This window comes from Tachyglossus aculeatus, chromosome 3 (genome assembly GCF_015852505.1).
Source record: "Tachyglossus aculeatus isolate mTacAcu1 chromosome 3, mTacAcu1.pri, whole genome shotgun sequence".
NCBI classification, from domain to species: domain Eukaryota; kingdom Metazoa; phylum Chordata; class Mammalia; order Monotremata; family Tachyglossidae; genus Tachyglossus; species Tachyglossus aculeatus.
In genome coordinates, this window is record NC_052068.1 from 19,658,804 (window position 1) to 19,680,087 (window position 21,284).

At 43.7% G+C, this 21,284-nt stretch overlaps 1 protein-coding gene across 2 annotated transcripts in view; it reads right to left on the minus strand.

Annotated features, from left to right (window-relative positions):
- Nucleotides 1–21,284, minus strand: part of TM9SF3 (transmembrane 9 superfamily member 3) — a 126,061-nt gene that overhangs the window by 35,479 nt on the left and 69,298 nt on the right. For both annotated transcript variants that reach the window (XM_038743692.1, XM_038743690.1), the window contains 2 exons: nucleotides 18,459–18,553; nucleotides 16,395–16,525 (listed from right to left, as the gene is read on the minus strand). In XM_038743692.1, the coding sequence (XP_038599620.1) occupies nucleotides 16,395–16,525; nucleotides 18,459–18,553 (226 nt within the window). The remainder of the gene's footprint in view (nucleotides 1–16,394; nucleotides 16,526–18,458; nucleotides 18,554–21,284) is intronic.

Sequence of the window (21,284 nt, forward strand, 5' to 3'; positions counted from 1 at the left end):
ACGGGGAGAGGCGATCATCATCACTATGATTGACAATAGTGTCTCTCAAAGTGTAGCCCATGAAGTACCCTGGGGATCCCGCAACCGCCTAGTCTCTGCTCCTAGAGATTTCACTTCAGGAAGGGGACATTGTTCTTGGGCTCCTTTGGCACCAAGATTATTTTTGCGGCAACACTCCCGATTCTATAAACGGCAAACTCCAAGAGGCTTCTAGGAGCTGAGGGGCAACACTGCTTCCCATCATTCATTCATTCAATCGTATTTATGGAGCGCTAACTGTGTGCAGAGCACTGTATTAAGCGCTTGGGAAGTACAAGTCGGCAACATATAGAGACGGACCCAACCCAACAATGGGCTACGACGGGCTAGCAGTCTAGAAGGGGGAGTCAAAAACCAAAACAAAACGTGTAAACAGGTGTCAAAATCGTCAAAATAAACAGAATTATAGCTGTATGCACATCATTGACAAAATAAAGAGTAGTAAATATGTACAAGTAAAATAAATAGAGTAATGAATCCATTGCTCAATCCATTGCGCCTAAACAATTACATAAATTCAATTCACCTCGCGGAATACATTTTATATAAAACTTAGGCTTTCCTTCCCCGGCCTCTCTCTCTCTCTCTCTCGCCTCGCCAATCACTGAACGAACCCATCCCTGGACGACGGGTGACAGTTCCCCTCCCCACAGCACCTGTATATATGTATATATGTTTGTACATATTTATTACTCTAACTTGTACATATTTATTCTATTTATTTTAGTTTGTTAATATGTTCTGTTTTGTTGTCTGTCTCCCCTTTCTAAAACTGTGAGCCCGCTGTTGGGTAGGGACCGTCTCTATATGTTGCCAACTCTTACTTCCCAAGCGCTTAGTACAGTGCTCTGCACACAGTAAGCGCTCAATAAATACGACTGAATGAATGAATCTGTACAAATATATACAAGTGTTGTCCGGAGGGGAAGGGAGGTAAGGCTGGGGGGCGGGATGGGGAGGAGGAGAGGAAAAAGGGGGCCATCAACCTTGTCTCTTGGAGGTGAAAGACTCCAGGGCTGTAGAGGGAATCCACTGCAGTGGGCCGAAGGAATTTTTATCCTACCAAAGTGATCCGTAAATTGAAAAAACTTGACGGCTCTATAAATGGCATACTCCAAGAAGCTTCTGGGAGCTGAGGGGCAACACTGCTCCCCATCAACCTTCCCTCTTGGAAGTGAAAGGGCTGTAGAGGGAATCCACTGCGGTGGTCCGCAGGAATTTTTATCCCACCAAAGTGATCCATAAATCGAAAACCTTGAAAACCACTGACCTTGAGGGATCTGAATTCATGTCAATCAATGGTATTTGCTGAGTGCATACCATGTGCAGAACACTGAACCAAAAGCTTGAGAGAGTACAACGTGATAGAGTTGGTACATATTCTAACAGATAAATAAATTCCCCAAAATTACTGCAAAGCATATCGTGCTACAAAAGGTGTCTTGTAGAAAATTACAAAGGACAATCAGCAGACAGAAACTTCATTTTATCTCTCAACATCTTGCTCGAGGCCACATATTAATTCTCCCAAATTTGTACCAGAAAATCCACCGGAGAGAAAATGCTCCTTTAAATGATCATGGTTCATGAGGCACTGATTCACAATTTTACTTTAAGCACTCTATTTTCTTTAACAAAATGCCCTTTATATGAGCATCATTAGCTTTCACATTTTAGTTGCCATAAAACAGATGCTCCAAAACTATGACTATAAATGGATGGCAACTGCAGGCTTCAAGGGAAAGAGATGAGGCAACGGGAAAATGGGAAATGCGTGTAATCAACTTTGGCTAAGCGTGCATGCAACTTCTATTTTCATATCGTGAAAGAGACGGTCGGGGGGGGAAAGAAAATTTATGTATAGCCTTCGCATGCTTCTTGTTTTCCAAGAAGCTTTCAATCAGAGGTGATAATTAAAAATTTTATGAGCAAATCTAATTTCAAACACCCACTACCATGCTTCAGTGTTCTCAGGGGTAAACCTCAAGGGAGGAAGACAATAAAAATTAATTGCCAGCAAAAGAGAGGCAGTTTGATTGTTCCAATCAACTTCCACCACACTGTTGGCTGAAGAACAGAGGGCTCCCGGTACCAAAGAGAAACAACGGAAAGGAAGCGGAATTTTCACTGTCATATAAAAGCAGGATCAGAGAGCCTTTAGGGAGCACGGCACACAGTGCTTAGAACAGTGCTTGGCACACAGTAAGCGCTTAACAAATGCCATCATTATTATTGAGCCCGGGACCTGAGAGTCGGAAGGTTATGGGTTCTAATCCGGCTCTGCCGCTTGTCTGCTGTGTGACCCTGGGTAAGTCACTTCACTTCCTCTGTGACTCAGTTACCTCAGCTGTAAAACGGGGAGTGAGACTGTGAGCCCCACGTGGAACAGGGACTGTGTCCAACCCGATTTGCTTGTGTCCACCCCAGCGCTTAGTACATTCATTCATTCAATCGTATTTATTGAGTTTATTTGTACATATCTATTCTATTTATTTTATTTTGTTAGTATGTTTGGTTTTGTTCTCTGTCTCCCCCTTCTAGACTGTAAGCCCACGGTTGGGTAGGGACCGTCTCTATATGTTGCCAACTTGGACTTCCCAAGCGCTTAGTACAGTGCTCTGCACACAGTAAGTGCTCAGTAAATACGACTGATTGATTGAGTGCTTACTGCATGCAGAGCACTGTGCAAAGCACCTGGAAAGTACAATTCAACTACAGAGACAATCCCTACCCAACAATGGGCTCACAGTCTAGAAATGGGGAGACAGACATCAAAACAATTAAACAGGCACTAATAATAATAATAATAATAATAATAATAATGACATTTACTAAGCATTTACTATGTGCAAAGCCCTGTTCTAAGTGCTGGGGAGGACACAAGGCGATCAGGTTGTCCCACGTGGGGCTCACAGTCTTAATCCCCATTTTACGGATGAAGGAACTGAGGCACAGAGAAGTTAAGTGACTGGCCCAGAGTCACACAGCTGACAAGCGGCGGAGCCAGAATTTGAACCCATGACCTCTGACTCCCAAGCCCGGGCTCTTTCCACTGAGCCGGGCTGCTTCTCAATAGCATCAATATACATAAATAGAATTATAGATATATACAAATCATCAATAAAGTAAATAGAATACATATCAAGCGCTTAGTACAGTGCTCTGCACACAGTAAGTGCTCACTAAATACGACTGAATGAATATACACAATATATAGTACAGTGCCTGGCCCATAGTAGGCACTTAACAAATGCTCCTATCATCATCATCATCATCAATCGTATTTATTGAGTGCTTACTGTGTGCAGAGCACTGTACTAAGCGCTTGGGAAGTACAAATTGGCAACATATAGAGACAGTCCCTACCCAGCAGTGGGCTCACAGTCTAAAAGGGGGAGACAAAACCAAACATACTAACAAAATAAAATAAATAGAATAGATATGTACAAGTAAAATAGAGTAATAAATATGTACAAACATATATACATACATACAAGTGCTGAGGGGAAGGGAAGGAGGTAAGATGGGGGGGATGGAGAGGGGGAGGAAGGGGAGAGGAAGGAAGGGGCTCAGTCTGGGAAGGCCTCCTGGAGGAGGTGAGCTCTCAGTAGGGCCTTCCTATAGAAGCCCCACATGGGACAACCTGATTACCTTTTATCTAACCCAGTGCTTAGAACAGCACTTGGTACATAGTAAACACTTAAATACGGTTGTTATTTTATATTATTAAATGCCATGATTATTATTATTAGGGAGTGGGTAAGAGGTCAACCCTTTCGATCGTGAGTTTGTTGTGGGCAGGGACGTGCCTACCAACTTTTATTGCACTGTACTCTCCCAGGCGCTTAATCCTGTGCTGTACACACAGCAAGCCCTCAATAAATACCACCAACTGATCTCACCAAATCTTCCGCTGCCTGGTAAGCAAGCAAATATCTGTGATGGGCAGCCCAGGACACATAGCCTCCAGAAGCGAAAACCGCAGGCCCTTCTGCAGTGGTGATTTGTTTTTATTCACCGTCAACCACCGTCAGAGGGGCCATCTCACCCGACGGCATGGGCCGCAAACGAGCCAATTCCAGCTACGCCCGACGGAACAGCACTGGTGAAGCAGTCCGAGCGTTCCCCTTCGACTAGGGTGGCCCAGTCACAGAGACCAAATGCCACTAATAATAATAATTATTATTATGGTATTTGTTATGCGGTTACTACGTGCCCAACACGGTACTAAGTGCTGGAGTGGATGCCACAAATTGGGTTGGACACAGTCCCTGCCCCACATAGGAGTGGCAGTATGAATCCCCATTTTACAGATGAGGTAACTGAGGCCCAGAGAAGCGAGGTGATTTGCCTAAGCCTATACAGCAGACAAGCGGTGGAGCCGGGATTAGAACCCATGACCACCTGACTCCCAAGCCCGTGCTCTATCCACTGCGTCATGCTGCTTCCCAAGACTCTTTTACCTCCACACCTGGAGATGGGATTGGGCTACACTGTGTCCCCTTTGATGGATGGGTGAGGCTAACCCTGTATATATGTATATATGTTTGTACATGTTTATTACTCTATTTATTTATTTATTTTACTTGTGCATATCTATTCTATTTATTTTATTTTGTTAGTATGTTTGGTTTTGTTCTCTGTCTCCCCCTTTTAATCAATCAATCAATCAATCAATAGCATTTACTGAGCACTTACAGAAATTCCTTACCATCTTCTTTAAAGCACTCCATTCATTCAATCATATTTATTGAGCACTTACTGCGTGCAGAGCACTGTACCAAGCGCTTGGGAAGTCCAAGTTGGCAACATATAGAGACAGTCCCTACCCAACAGTGGGCTCACAGTCTAAAAGGGGGAGACAGAGAACAAAACCAAACATACTAACAAAATAAAATAAATGGAATAGATATGAACAAGTAAAATAGAGTAATAAATATGTACAAACATATATACATATATACAGACTGGGAGACTGTGAGCCCACTGTTGGGTAGGGACTGTCTCTACATGTTGCCAACTTGTACTTTCCAAGCGCTTAGTACAGTGCTCTGCACACAGTAAGAGCTCAATAAATACGATTGATTGATTGATTGATTAAACCGCATATCCCTCTGGAATGGTTGGGCGAGAGGTCTTTTTAGAATGGTGGGTAATGTGAGATAATGGGAAGGAAAGCAGAGACAAAGACCTGGGTGATGAAAGGTCAGACGGGAATGAATCTAGGTAGAGACTGGCTTCTGGTCAAATGACAGCTCCTCTTAGCATCTAGTGTCCCATCAATGGCTGAAAATCAGTAAGACGTGAATCACCTTCCTTTTCTCATGGTAACACAATGCAAAAAGAGCACTTTAAAGCCTCTGAAGTCAAATGGTTTCTCAGCAGAAAGCTCTAGGTACAATTTCAGGTTCCAGATCAACTTCTGGTGAGACTGAACACAAAACGTGGTTTTGTTTATAGTGCTGAATATTTTTCGGGATTCTAACCTATCGAGGACTTTTAACTCACGCAAAAAACTGGTGATTTAGGAAAAAAAAAAAACAGAAACCAGGACCACCACACCGGGCCTCTAAAATCATCACACAATTCACAGTTTGGATGTTGCTCTTGCACGTTTCCTCTCCGATACCTTTTTAACACCTTGACAAAAACAGCCCCGTGAATTAGTGGCTGAGCCCGGTGATGCTCGAGGGTGGATTTAACACAAGGTGAACTCAAGAGGGCTGGGTGGCCCCCAAATTAACTTGTTTCTAGGATCCCCGGAAAGCCAAGTCAGATCAGAAGCCCCCGCTACAGATTAAGCAGCGTGGCTCAGTGGAAAGAGCCCAGGTTTGGGAGTCAGAGGCAGTGGGTTCTAATCCCGGGTCCTCCACTTATCAGCTGTGTGACTTTGGGCAAGTCACTTCACATCTCTGTGCCTCAGTTCCCTCATCTGGAAAATGGGGATTAAGGCTAGGAGCCCCATGTGGGACAACCTGATTACCTTGTATCCTCCCACAGCGCGTGGCACATGGTAAGCGCTTAACAAATGTCACCATTATTGTGGTTGTTATTATTATTAAGGCCCGGGGAGGGACTTCTATTCATTCATTCAATCGTATTTACTGAGCACTTACTGTGTGCAGAGCACTGTACTTCTATATACTGAGTGCCAACTGAAAGGCACTGTATCAAGTACTTTAGTAAGTATAACAGAATCAAGAATTGTGCTCCCTGCCCTCAAGCACCTTCCAATCCAATAGGGGAGGCAGACCGATTGCATTCATTTTGATTAGAGCATTCATTCAGTCTAGATATCTTTGCATCCATCCTCACTTGGACCCACTTCTACACCAGGATAACAGCTCTGGAATAAACCCGGTTACCCAGTTTCCCCAGAACATTCAGTGCTTAGTACAGTGGTCTGCGCACATAGGTAACTCAATCAACACCTCTGATTGACCCCCAGCGTGGCTCAATGGAAAGAGCACAGGCTTGGGAGTCGGAGGTCAGGGGTTCAAATCCCGGCTCCGCCAACCGTCAGCTGCGTGACCTTGGGCAAGTCACTTAACTTCTCCGGGCCTCAGTTACCTCATCTGTAAAATAGGGATTAAGACTGTGAGCCCCATGTGGGACAACCTGATCACCTTGTATCCTCCCCAGTGCTTTGCACATAGTAAGCGCTTAATAAATGCCATCATTATTATTATCCCCAGAATCAATGCGATACAGGATGGGGTGCCCTCATTTAGATAGCCTTTTCATGGACAATGGCCTCTCCCTACCCCTAAATTACGGGCAGAGAACATATCTGCTAATCCTGCTGTACTGTACTCTCCTAATTCCTTAGTACAGTGCTCTGCACATAGTAAGCACTCAACAGACACCATTGACTGACTCAACAAACTCTACTTCCTCATCCCTTGGCATTTGATTCTAAGGAACTGGGAAATCACTCTAAGCCACGTATTCCTCGCCCCATCAACTTCAGGTATGCCACTCCTGGAGAGTCATAATCACCTGGGTTACATCTCTCCCAGTCAAGACTTTCCTCAGGAAGACAGTCCCAGGGAAAGACACAAAAAAGACACATTCAGTTCTCCTACACCCCAAGAGTTAGGCTACCGATCACTCAATGGTATTTACTGAGCACTTACTGGGTGCGGAGCACTGCGCTACACACTTAGGAGAGTAATAATAATAACAATAATTTGCATTTATTAAGCGCTTATTATGTGCAAAGCACTGTTCAATCCGACAGAGTTGGAAGACGTGCTCCCTGACCATCAGGAGTTTAGAGTCTAGAGGGGAAGACACACATTAAAATAAATTACAGATAGGTACCTAAGTGCTGTGGGGCCGCAGGTGGGCTGAACATCAAATATTAATAATCATAATAATGATGGCATTTATTAAGCACTTACTATGTGCAAAGCACTCTTCTAAGTGCTGGGGAGGTTACAAGGTAATCATATGCTTGTAAAGGACAGGATCCAAAGCATTAGAAGATGCAGATGCAGGGAGAGGGAATAGGGATCATGAGGGCTTGGGGGGAAAGACCTCTTGGAGGAAATGTGATTTTAATAAGGCTTTTAAGGTGGGAAGAGTGATTGCATGCCACATATGAAAGGGGAGGGATTCCAGGAGGTGGCAAGCTGACGATGCTTTAAAGCTGGTGCCAAGGAGTTTTTATTTGAGGCAGAAGTGGATGGATAACCACTGGAGGTTTTCGAGGAGTGGGGACATATGAACTGAACGGTTTTTTAGTAAAGACTAGAGTGGGGAGAAGCAAGAGACAGAGAAGCTAGAGCAAGGCTAATGCAATAGTCAAGGCGGGATAGGATATGTGCTTGGATCGGCATAGTAGCAGTTTGGATGGAGAGGAAAGGGCAGGTTTCAACAATGTTGGGAAGGTAGAACCGCCAGGATTTGGTGACAGATTGAACATGTGGGTTGAATGAGAGACAAGTTGAAGCTAATGCAAGACAGTTAGGGTTGTCTACAGAGGTGGGGAAGATGTGGGGGGAGGACAGGATTGGGGGGGAAAGATGAGGAGTTCTGTTTTAACCATGTTAGGTTTCAGTGTCAGCAGACTGTGAGCCCGTTGTTGCTGCTGAATTGTACTTTCCAAGAGCTTAGTACAGTGCTCTGCACAGAGTAAGTGCTCAATAAATACGATTGATGATGACTGAATGAACGAATGAGGCAGGAGGAACTATGAGACTGCATAGAAGAGGAGGCAGGGCTGCAGATGTAGATTTGGGGATCATCTGCGTAGAGATGACAATTGAAGCCACAGGAGTGAATGAGTGCTCTAAGGGAATGAGTGCATACGGAGTACAGAAGGGGACCCAGGGCTAAGCTTTGACAAACCCCTCTTTAAAGAAAACTCATGCCAAATATATACACCTTAACCAACATTACAAGCATACAATCGCTTCTTCCGACATCGCTTCCTGTTCCATCCAGGTACGTGTGCGCTGTCGGGCGGAAAGTAAAAATGGTTCAACCCTATCCAAAATGTGCAGTGAAATCAAATTTTATGGGAAGAATGGAGTGTAAGAGTACACACACACACACACACACACACACACACAGTTCCTACCCACAGTCCCTATTCCCAGCATAAAACAAACTTTCCGCTCTCTAGCCTCAGTCTTCAGCTTCCTACAACCCTAAGTGATGCCTCTTCACTTCTACAATTCACTTCCCTGACAAGTCAAACCTTTCTTGAAAGTGCCTTAAAATTTATTTTATGTGTGTGTGTGTGTGTGTGTATATACAGACATGCATATGTATATGTAGCCTCATCCCAAACTTATTCCCCTTTATTTTAATCGTAACAAAAACCTAGACAATGGACTAAAACATTGAATGCAAAGAATTTCCTTCTGTCAGCATTTTTAAATTCCAAATGAGAATGTAAATGAGAAATGTGATACTGTGGGTCCTTGCTCAGCAGCAGCACCAAGCCCTTTTGAACATGTCAAAGACTGATTTTATAAACCTTTTCTGACAGTCTTGGTTATGAGAGTTGGCTTAAGCGCAGCCAAAGACTGAGACAAAATTCCATCTAGGTGCCTACTGAGTTATAACACTGAAAATTACCGTTCCCAACCTTCCTTCTAAAATAATAAAACTTCAATTTGAGTAGAAAGAAAAAAAATTGGAAAGGAAAGTGTCAGATATGAAATTCAGGGTTGCTGACTTGAAAGCAAAAGGTCTCGGCATGAAAAACATTATGGGAAATTCTGATGAAAAAAGAATTTTTTTTCACCAGACTTTCTGGTCTGTTGTCTTAAAACAATGAAAAAGGGTCTTCCTTTTAGAATAAAGTTGCTTCATACATCTGTCACCATAATTCATTTTAAAGTTTAAACTGCAAAATATTTTCTAAAATAGTCCTAACCAAACCTTTTCGAGGCTAGGGCAAACTAGGTGCTACGACCTTGGAAAACTTCTTCGGTAGATTTAAAATAAGCAGTAGCCAGTGGCATGCGGCAAATCTTTGAACCAGCCCACCGACCATTACGATCCATTAGCTCTGAGAGCAGAAGCCTAAGACCAATAACAAAGTGGAGGAAAGGGGCTCTAAGAGCCAAGTTACTTTAATATTTAAACCTAAAAATGCCCTGGGTAATAAACTCATAAAAAGGCTAGAAATGCTGCTGCCTAGCCAGTTGCCTGCTCTTGCCCGGCAGAACACAATCATATATAGGAAGCAATTCTTTTTACCCTTTCTTCACTGGTGTAATGTTATTTACTGATTTGAAAGAACAAAACACACAATATAGCACAATACTGGCAAGACCACAGGACACGGTGGGGAGACCTGATTTTTAATCCTGACTCCTCCACTGGCCTGCTAGGTTACTTTGAACAAATCACTTAACTTCTCTGTTCCTCAGATCCCTCACGAACAAATGTTCTCTCTCCCACCTTAGATGATGAGCTCCATGTGGGACTTGTACCTACCCACTGCTTAGCTCTCTACTTATTGTAATAATAATAATAATAATAATAATAATAATAATGGCATTTATTGCAAAGCACTGTTCTAAGTGCTGGGGAAGTTACAAGGTGATCAGGTTGTCCCATGGGGGGCTCGCAATCTTAATCCCCATCTTACAGATGAAGTAACTGAGGCACAGAGAAGTTCAGTGACTTGCCCAAAGTCACACAGCTGGCAGTTGGTGGAGTCGGCATTCGAACCCATGAACTCTGACTCCAAAGCCCGTGCTCTTTCCACTGAGCCATGCTGCTTGGTATATGGTGAGCATTTAACTAATAATAATAATAATGATGGTATTTGTTAAGCGCTTACTATGTGCCAAGCACTGTTCTAAGCGCTGGGGTGGGATACAAGGTAATCAGGTTGTTCCATGTGGGGCTCGCAGTCTTAATCCACATTCTGCATATGAGGGAACTGAGGCACAGAGAAGTTAAGTGACTTGCCCAAGTCACACAGCTGGCAAGTGGCAGAGCTGGAATTAGAACCCAGGACCTCTGACTCCCAAGCCCGTGCTCATTTTTTTTTAATGGCATTTATTAAGCGCTTACTACGTGCAAAGCACTGTTCTAAGCACTGGGGAGGTTACAAGGTGATCAGATTGTCCACCGGGGGGCTCACAGTCTTCATCCCCATTTAACAGATGAGGTCACTGAGGCACGGAGAAGTTAAGTGACTTGCCCAAAGTCACACAGCTGACAGTTGGCAGAGCCGGCATTTAAATCCATGACCCCTGATTCATTCATTCAATCGTATTTATTGAGCACTTACTGTGTGCAGAGCACTGTACTAAGCGCTTGGGAAGTACAAGTCGGCAACATATAGGGACGGTCCCTACCCAACAGTGGGCTCACAGTCTAGAAGGGGGAGACAGAGAACAAAACCAAACATATTAACAAAATAAAATAAATTGAATAAATATGTACAAATAAAATAAATAGAGTAATAAATACATACTCCACAGCCCGGGCTCATTCCACTGAGCCACACTGCTTCTTGACTACTACTAACTACTATGATTATTACTATTATTAGTATTTTGGGCATATATTTGAGGAAAATGCCTCAAAAGGTCAGATTTCCACTAAAAAATACATTTTGACTCACAATTTGCACATTCTTTCAATGTTTGGTGGTTTCTGATAATGAACCCACCGACCTGAACAAGCGCTTAGTACAGTGCTCTGCACACAGTAAGCGCTCAATAAATACGACTGACTGATTGACTGAACAGGAAGGTTGTGTGGGGGGGGAAATACCTTCCTGTTTTGGAGCCCTTCTTTCCTAAAATGGCAGAAAAATAAGCTTTCATGAGAATCTTGTGGTTAACTGCAGAGCACCGTCTAGCAATCAATCAATCAATCAATCGTATTTATTGAGCGCTTACTGTGTGCAGAGCACTGTACTAAGCGCTTGGGAAGTACAAGTTGGCAACATATAGAGACAGTCCCTACCCAGCGGTGGGCTCCCAGTCTAAAAAGTCTAAAAGCAGGCAAAGTCTTGAATTTTTTCCTAGCCCATTTAATAATAGGGGGTTCACCAAAATGGATTTGGCTAATGGGGAAAGTCAGTCCATACCGGCAGCATACTGCATACATATACTCACATAATATATCACTTTTACATTTCATTAGGACCCTATGAAGGCTCGATCCGAGCTGTAATAATGTCCGATGAGTGCCCAAACAGTAAAGTTTAGCCTCAAACGGCGGTCATCCCTGACTCGGTGGCAAATAAGAGAGGGCACTATGACCAGGGAATGTGTCGGTTGCTGTGGTGTACTCTTCCAAGCCTTTAGCACAGTGCTTTGAACACGGTAAGAGCTCGATAAATATGACTGAATAAATGAATGAATGAATGATTGAGCGTGCTCCACAGTGAGGGGTCCAATCAATCAATCGTATTTATTGAGCGCTTACTATGTGCAGAGCACTGTACTAAGCGCTTGGGAAGTACAAGTTGGCAACATACAGAGACAGTCCCTACCCAACAGTGGGCTCACAGTCTAAAAGGGGGAGACAGAGAACAAAACCAAACACACAATAGACATGTACAAGTAAAATAAATAAATAAATAAATAGAGTCCACAGTGAGAAGCAGCATAGCATAGTGGATAGAGCATGGGTGGGAGACAGAAGGTCATGGGTTCTAATTCCAACTCCACCACTTGTCTGCTGCGTGACTTTGGGCAAGTCACTCTACTTCTCTGTGCCTCAGTTACTTCATCTATACAATGGGGATTGAGACGGGGGCGGGGGGGGGAGAGAGGAGGTTTCCCTCGTGGGACAGGGACTGTATCCGAACCGATTTGCTTGTATCCACTGCAGCGTTTAGTACAGTCCCTGGGACATAATAATTGTGATATTTAAGCGCTTACTAGTATTATTGAGACTGTGAGCCCACTGTTGGGTAGGGACTGTCTCTATATGTTAATGATGGCATTTATTAAGTGCTTACTATGTGCAAAGCACTGTTCTAAGCACTGGGGAGGTTACAAGGTGATCAGGTTGTCCCACAGGGGGCTCATAGTCTTCATCCCCATTTTACAGATGAGGTCACTGAGGCACAGAGAAGTTAAGTGACTTGCCCAAAGTCACACAGCTGACAACTGGCGGAGCCGGGATTTGAACCCATGACCTCTGACTCCAAAGCCCATGCTCTTTCCACTGAGCCACGCTGCTTCTCCTTATGTTGCCAACTTGTACTTCCCAAGCGCTTAGTACAGTGCTCTGCACACAGTAAGCGCTCAATAAATATGATTGATTGATTGATTGAGTATGGAATCAAAAGCACACAAAATATTGCCTCCCGGTGACGGCAACTTGGGTGGAGTTCCTACAACCTTCACAAAGGGATAGGATTTTATTCTACACGACAGTGATACATTAAAAGAAATCGTTTGTCAAAAGAAAAATCAGTGTGGCCTGGTGGCTAGAGCCTGGGCCTGCGAGTCCGAAGGACCTGCTCATCCCGGGTCCGCCACCTGTCTGCTGTGTGACTCTGGGCAAGTCATTTCACTTCTCTGTGCCTCAGTTACTTCATCTGAAAAACGGAGATTAAGACTGTGAGCCCCATGTAGGGCAGGGACTGCAGCCAACTTGATTGGCTTGTATCTACCCCAGTGCTAAATTCAGTATCTGGCACAGAGGAAAAAAAAGAACCAGAGGAAGTGTATAATTGTAGACCCAGAAGCAAAAAAATCAAACTAAGAGAGATCCTGGATGAGAATACATTCACAGGAGGTGGCACTCCGGCAAAGCCCTGCATTTCAGAAAATCTCTCAGAAGCTTTTCTGAAGTTTAAGGTCCAGCCCGTGCTCAAAAACCAAAATCAAGGTGTCCTATAATAGTAATAAATAATGATAATAATGGCATTTGTTAAGCACTTACTACGTGCAAATCACTGTACTAAGCGCTGGAGGGGGATACAAGGTTATCAGGTCTCACAAGCCCACAACCTTGGTGCCATTCTCGACTCCGCTCTCCATTCACCCCTCACATTCAGTCCGTCACCAAAACCTACCGGTATCACCTCCGCAACATCGCCAAGATCCGCCCTTTCCTCTCCACCCAAACCACTACCTTGATGGTTCAAACCCTCATCCTATCCTGACTGGATTGCCACATCAGACTCCTCTCTGATCTCCCACCCTACTGTCTCTCCCCACTTCAGTCTATACTTCACACTGCTGCCTGGATCATCTCTGTGCAGAAACGCTCTGGGCATGTTACTCCCCTCCTCAAAAATGTCCAGTGGCTACCAATCAACCTACGCATCAGGCAAAAACTCCTCACCCTGGGCTTCAAGGCTGTCCATCCCCTCGCCCCCTCCTACCTCAGCTCCCTTCTCTCCTTCTCCATCCCAGCCTGCACCCTCCGCTCCTCTGCCGCTGCTAACCTCCTCACTGGGCCTCATTCTCGCCTGTCCCACCGTCAACCCCCGGCCCACGTCCTCCCCCGGCCTGGAATGCCCTCCCTCCGCACATCCACCAAGCTGGCTCTCTTCCACCCTTCAAAGCTCTACTGAGAGCTCACCTCCTCCAGGAGGCCTTCCCACACTGAGCCCCCTTTTTCCTCTCCTCCTCCCCATCCCCCCTGCCCTACCTCCTTCCCCTCCCCAAAGCATCTGTATATGTTTGCACAGATTTATTACTCTATTTTACTTGTGCCTATTTACTATTCTATTCATTTTGTTAATGATGTGCATCTAGCTTTATTTCTATTTATTCTGATGACTTGACACCTGTCCACATGTTTTTTTGTTGTCTGTCTCCCCCTTCTAGACTGTGAGCCCACTGTTGGGTAGGGACCGTCTCTATATGCTGCCGCCTTGTACTTCCCAAGTACAGTGAAATGCACACAGTAAGCGCTCAATAAATACGATTGAATGAATGAATCAGGTTGTTCCATGTCGGGCTCACAGTCTTAAACCCCATTTTACAGTTGACGTAACAGGCTCAGAGAAGTTAAGTGACATGCCCAAGGTCACACAGCAGACATGTGGTGGAGTCGGGATTAGAACCCATGACCTCTGACTACCAAGCCTGTGCTCTTGCCACTGACCCACGCTGCTTCCCAGACAGACAAGCGTTTCCTATTTCCCCAACAATTTTATAAATTTCCATTTAAAACCACAGTGAAAACATGTGTATTGGCTGGACTGGTCATAACAGATTAAGAATAAATGCAGCGGAAAAAAAGATGTGGGGGGGTTGAGAGCCATGGATTACAGAGTTGGCAAAATAATAATAATGGCATTTATTAAGCGCTTACTATGTGCAAAGCACTGTTCTAAGCGCTGGGGAGGTTACAAGGTGATCAGGTTGTCCCACGTGGGGCTCACAGTCTTCATCCCCATTTTCCAGATGAGGTAACTGAGGGCCAGAGAAGTGAAGTGACTTGCCCAAAGTCACACAGCTGACAATTGGCAGAGCCGGGGTTTGAATCCATGACCTCTGACTCCCAAGCCCAGGCTCTTTCCACTGAGCCACGCTGCTTCTCTAAAAGTGTAGCTGTTTTTAAACAAGAGTCACCCTGGAATGCATTAACTAGAGAAACATGGTATTCTGATCATTAGCTAGGGTATTTTGACAGAATTGGAGGAGAAAATGGAGAAAAGCTCCAATAGTAGTTTAGTACCCACTTCACAGAGGACTGTACTAACTTCCTGGGACAGTACACTAGAGTTAGAGGATGATCACTGTCCTCAAGGAGCTTACAATTTGCATTTTTGGGCAACAAAAATGATTAACACAAAGGACATCCTTGAAGGCAGGGATCAGGTCTAGCGGCTCGATTTTATTGTACTCTCCCAAGAACTTAGTACAGTGCTCTGCACCAAGTGCTCAATCCATGCCACCGATTGATTCATCTACCGATTCATCCACCCATTGATTCATCTACCGATTCATCCACCCATTGATTCATCTACCGATTCATCCACCCATTGATTCATCTACCGATTCATCCACCCATTGATTCATCTACCGATTCATCCACCGATTGATTCATCTACCGATTCATCCACCGATTCATCCACCCATTGATTCATCTACCGATTCACCCACCGATTGATTCATCTACCGATTCACCCACCGATTGATTCATCTACCGATTCACCCACCGATTGATTCATCTACCGATTCACCCACCGATTGATTCATCTACCGATTCACCCACCGATTGATTCATCTACCGATTCACCCACCGATTGATTCATCTACCGATTCACCCACCGATTGATTCATCTACCGATTCACCCACCGATTGATTCATCTACCGATTCACCCACCGATTGATTCATCTACCGATTCACCCACCGATTGATTCATCTACCGATTCACCCACCGATTGATTCATCTACCGATTCACCCACCGATTGATTCATCTACCGATTCATCCACCGATTGATTCATCTACCGATTCATCCACCGATTGATTCATCTACCGATTCATCCACCGATTGATTCATCTACCGATTCATCCACCGATTCAGCCACTGACTGATTCATCTACATGGAAAGGATTCAAGAAACTCGGGCTACTTAACCAGGAGAAAAGGTTTAGAGGTGTTTTAGTGGTTTGTCCCTAATTACAGGGTGGGTTTTATACAAGAGGATGCCCTTCAGTTGGTCTCGAGCCCCACAGATGACAGACTTAAACCAAAGATCTGTTTAAGCAATGAAAGCATTCTTTAAAGACACCAGAGAGAAATAAGAACTTAGCTTTATTACATTATTCTTCGCAATATCTGAATGAGATCCTGGGAAAACCAGAAACTTGGCAGACGTCACTGGACGCGATAGACTGCTGATAGCCTGCTTTCCGGTTTAGAAAGAAAAACAATTCTTTTTAATCAAGCAACTTACCATTGTTCCAAATGGAATAGCTCTTGAAGCATGATAATAGATGGCAATAAAATTAATGAAGAAGGCAGTGCCACACACCATTGCTGGAATCAGGAAAGCCCCAATGAACATCTGCTTTATCCATCTCCTTCCTGGAAGAGTGGGAAAATATATGAATAAAATATGCAACTTTATTAAATTACCAAGGAGAATATCCATTATCAGAATCTACAAAATGACTTAATGATTTTGAGAGGCAGAGCTAAAGATTTCTCCTGATTTAAAAACAGAAGTCCAGCATTTAATCTTGAACCCTAAACAAATGTAGATCGTCCCTTGCTATTCCTAGATCTTCCCCCGTTGCGGTTTTGCTTATCCACAGCCATATTAGTTCAGTCAACTTTTGTTCCGACCACCGTTTCAATTGGACTGACCTCCACTGACTTGGGTCCCAAATCTCCCTTTTCTCATTGGATCTAAATGATTCACCCCTGCTTAATCTGTTATTGCAACCATTTTGGGGTAAATGGCATTTGGCATCAAAGCACGTGAAACTAAAAAAAAATTCTAAAATGTCTGCAGGCAGTGAAAGCGAAGGAAGAGTCTAACTCTCCAGCAGAATTGTTCGCAGCACTGTCATAATCCATCAATCCAGGGAGAAGAGAATTGTCATGACACATTCTATTATTGCCTAAGAACAGAATGCAAATAATAAATGCTGAACTCTGACAAAAAATATCTGTCCTGCACACATGTGCAGAACTCACCAAATTCTACTGGGGACAAACACAAGGAACACTAAATATGGAACCATCCCTTACTTTTTCGCTTTCATTGTGTGGTATAAAAACACGGCAAAAAAAAATCCCATTCCCGAAATAAATCACTTAAAAACCACAAATAATTCAAGCGCAAAGTTTAGATCAACCTGGCAAAAAAAAAAATAATGAAATGCCGTCACCCTAAAATACTAAAAAGAAAGTGCCCAGAAAGCTTCTTTCATGACCTCAAGGTTGCAACACAGCTGTCCCCCGGTGCCTTTTAATGTCGAAAAGAAAATTTCAATGTACTGGCTTTGTCTTCGAATAAGTTGCCAACTAGTACTTCCCAAGTGCTTAGTACAAGTGCTCTGTACAAAGTAAGCGCTCAAGAAATACGACTGAATGAATGAATAAGTGAAAACTGCTTGAAGTAGTATACCGATACACACAATGATCATTTTTGCATAAAATACATTCATCCCAAATTTAATTTAAGGTCAAATAACAATCCGAGAAGCAGCGTGGACTAGTGGAAAGGGTGTGGGCATGGATGTGGAAAAAGTGTCCCCCTTCTAGACTGTGAGCCCGTTGTTGGGTAGGGACCGTCTCTATATGTTGCTGACTTGTACTTCCCAAGCGCTTAGTACAGTGCTCTGCACACAGTAAGCGCTCAATAAATACAATTGAATGAATGAACGAACGTGGGCCTCGTAGTTAGAGGAACTGGGTTCTAATTCCAGCTCCGCCACTGGTCTGCTGTGTGACTTTGGGCGAGTCACTTCACTTCTCTGGGCAACAGTTACCTCATCTGTAAAATGGGGACTGAGACTGTGAGCCCCAAGTGGGGCAGGGACTGTGTCCAACCCGATTTGCATGTAGCCACCCCAAGGCTTAGTATAGTGCCTGGAACAGAGTGTAAGCACTTTAATTCCAACTATTATCATAACTATTTAAATGGAAAGGATTTTGTGTATCAAGATTACCAATTTTACTTACTTTTCGTCTACATGAAGCAGCATGGCTTAGTGGAAAAAGCATGGGCTTGGGAGCCAGAGGATCTGGGTTCTAATCCTGGCTCTGCCACTTATCTGCTGTGTGACCTCGGGCAGGTCACTATGCCTCAGTTCCCTATCTGCAAAACGGAGACTTAATCAACATCTGTTTTCCCTCCTACTTGGACTGGGAGCCCCATGTGGGACTTGACTACCTTGCTTATCTACCCCAGCGCTTAGTACAGTGTTTGGCACATAGTAAGCGCTTAACAGATACCACAATTATTGTTACCATCATCTGAACATGTGAAATGAGGAAATTTGCAAGTTACCTCCTTGTCTAGCATAAAGACTTCCTCCAAAATAGCCATTCACGGGAGATGTAGCAGCATAAACAAATATAGCTGTACTAAGCATTGATCCTCGCCTAAAAGAGAAATGAATGTCATTTACAAATCAGAACAAAGGCAACTTCAAGACAACCTTTAACAGCTTTTGTGATCTTATATAACTAATCACAGGATTAAAGATGACTTCAGATGGTCACCTAATCAATCTCCCCACATCATCTGCAATCCAACAAAAATACCACTCCGGATGGAGCCCGTCCTATTCCTAAAGACGTGTAGGAATTGCCATTTCATCCACCTCTCGGAAACCTGTGGCTGTGTTCCTCGAGCTGAATGAGCCTATTTTAAACACCATTCAAGGCTGTAGGGGAGGTAGCTTTTTTTGTTAAATTAATAAGACCTCTTTCAACAGAGAGAAGCCAACACAGCATCAAGGGAAATTTTGAATATCCTTTTTCTGATCATTTTTGTACTTCTTACTGCTTGATTTGCTCTGATAGGTGTAAAATGGAAGAGACAAAATTTGAGTACAAAACATCTTTTCCAAATAGTAACAAAAATAAAATCAATAATCTCCCCAAGATTTCTTTTTCTTACCAATGTGAAACAGAATCATTTAGAGTCATATACAGTCAACCTTAACTTTAGTTAGCAATAACCTTTCTGAATTTTAAAATGTTGGTTTAGAGCTAAAAAAATTTATAATGAATGACCATTTTTGTTTATAGAAAAACCTTTGCAATGCAGATTTCTCTAACAAATCAATTATCCCCCCATGCTTTCTTTTTCTTACTAATGTGAAACAAATATTTAGACCCATATACAATCAACATTGACTTTGGTTAGCTTAATCTCTTACTGCAACCATTTTGGGGGCAATGGCATTTGGCATCAAAGCACATGAAACTAAAAAAAAATTCTAAAATGTTTTTAAACTGTTGACTATGAGCTAAAAAAAATATAAATGAATGACCATTTTTTCTGTTTATACAAAAGCCTTTGTGGCGCAGATTTCTATAACAAGGAACAACCGGAGTGCTGATTCATTACCAAGTATAAATGCAACTATGCAGATACAGAAGTTAAAAGATATCTTTAAGAGACATCTTAAAACCTGCAGAACTTGCCCTGTAACATAATCTGCACTCATTATAAAATATTTTGGCTAATGACTGTATTCTATTTTGGGGAATGTGATCATACAATGCTGGCTTTAAATGGTTGTTATCCTTATTCACAGTGAAGTTTATTCTAATCCCATTTAGAGACAGACGCCACTATGACGTGGCTCAGTGGAAAGAACACGGGCTTTGGAGTCAGAGGTCATGGGTTCAAATCCCAGCTCCACCAATTGTCAGCTGTGTGACTTTGGGCAAGTCACTTAACTTCTCTGTGCCTGTTACCTCATCTGAAAAATGGGGATGAAGACTGTGAGCCCCATGGGACAACCTGATCACCTTGTAGCCTCTCCAGCGCTTAGAACGGTGCCTTGCACATAGTAAGCGCTTAATAAATGCCATCATTATTATTATTATGAAAACGGACACCAAGTGTTTAAGCAGCGGTAACTTGCAGAAGCTTCAGATTGCAGTTGCCCCGATGCATCTTCCGATGCCCTGTGTTTAGAGAGACAGAAAGCAGGGAAGGCCGGGACCTGATCCTACTTGAGGAAGGATCCTATATTTCCAGGAAAGAGGCCTTTTGAACTTTTGCAGGGACACCTTAAGGCATCTAGGGACTACCCTAGATGGAAGCAGTGTGGCTCAGTGGAAAGAGCACGGGCTCCGGAGTCTGAGGTCATGGGTTCAAATCCCGGCTCCGCCAACTGCCAGCTGTGTGACTTTGGGCAAGTCACTTAACGCAACTCTGTGCCTCAGTTCCCTCATCTGTAAAATGGGGATTAAGACTGTGAGCCCCACGTGGGACAACCTGATCACCTTGTATCTCCCCAGTGCTCAGGGCAGTGCTTGGCACATAGTAAGCGCTTAACAAATACCATCATTATTATTACCGAAGAGCGATCGCTTGGCGTGTCCTTTTTGCTCATTATGGGGAACTTCATGCGAACTTTCGCCCACCAGAAAAATTCTTTCTACACATACCAGTTCAGAAAGGCAAACAATTGGGGAAATAAGAGATTTCTAATAAGAAATTAGAGAAGCGGCGTGGCTCAGTGGAAAGAGCATGGGCTTTGGAGTCAGAGGTCATGGGTTCAAATCCTGGCCCCGCCAACTGTCAGCTGTGTGACTTTGGGCGAGTCACTTCACTCCTCTGGGCCTCAGTTCCCTCATCTGTAAAATGGGGATTAAGACTGTGAGCCCCCCGTGGGACAACCTGATCTCCTTGTAACCTCCCCAGCGCTTAGAACAGTGCTTTGCACCTAGTAAACGCTTAATAAATGCCATTATTATTATTATTGCAAAAATCACATCAGGCACTGATGACATTCTGAAGGGGAGTGCGCCCTCTAGGGGCCCTTAAGGTGTATTCCTTCAACAGCAGCAGCAGCGGAACTCCAAGATTTTGTTTCATCTAGACCTGACTTTCAGTTGTTCCACAATTCCTCGCCCATAATTAATTCCATCGTATTTATTAAGCACTTACTGTGTGCAGAGCATTGTTCTTAGCGCTTGGGAAACTACAATACAACAATAAAGAGTGACATCCCTTATTGTCTCCTTGCTCCTCACCCTCGGCTTCAAGGCTGTCCATCCATCCCCTCGCCCCCTCCTACCTCACCTCCCTTCTCTCCTTCTCCAGCCCAGCCCGCACCCTCCGCTCCTCTGCTGCTAATCTCCTCACCCTGCC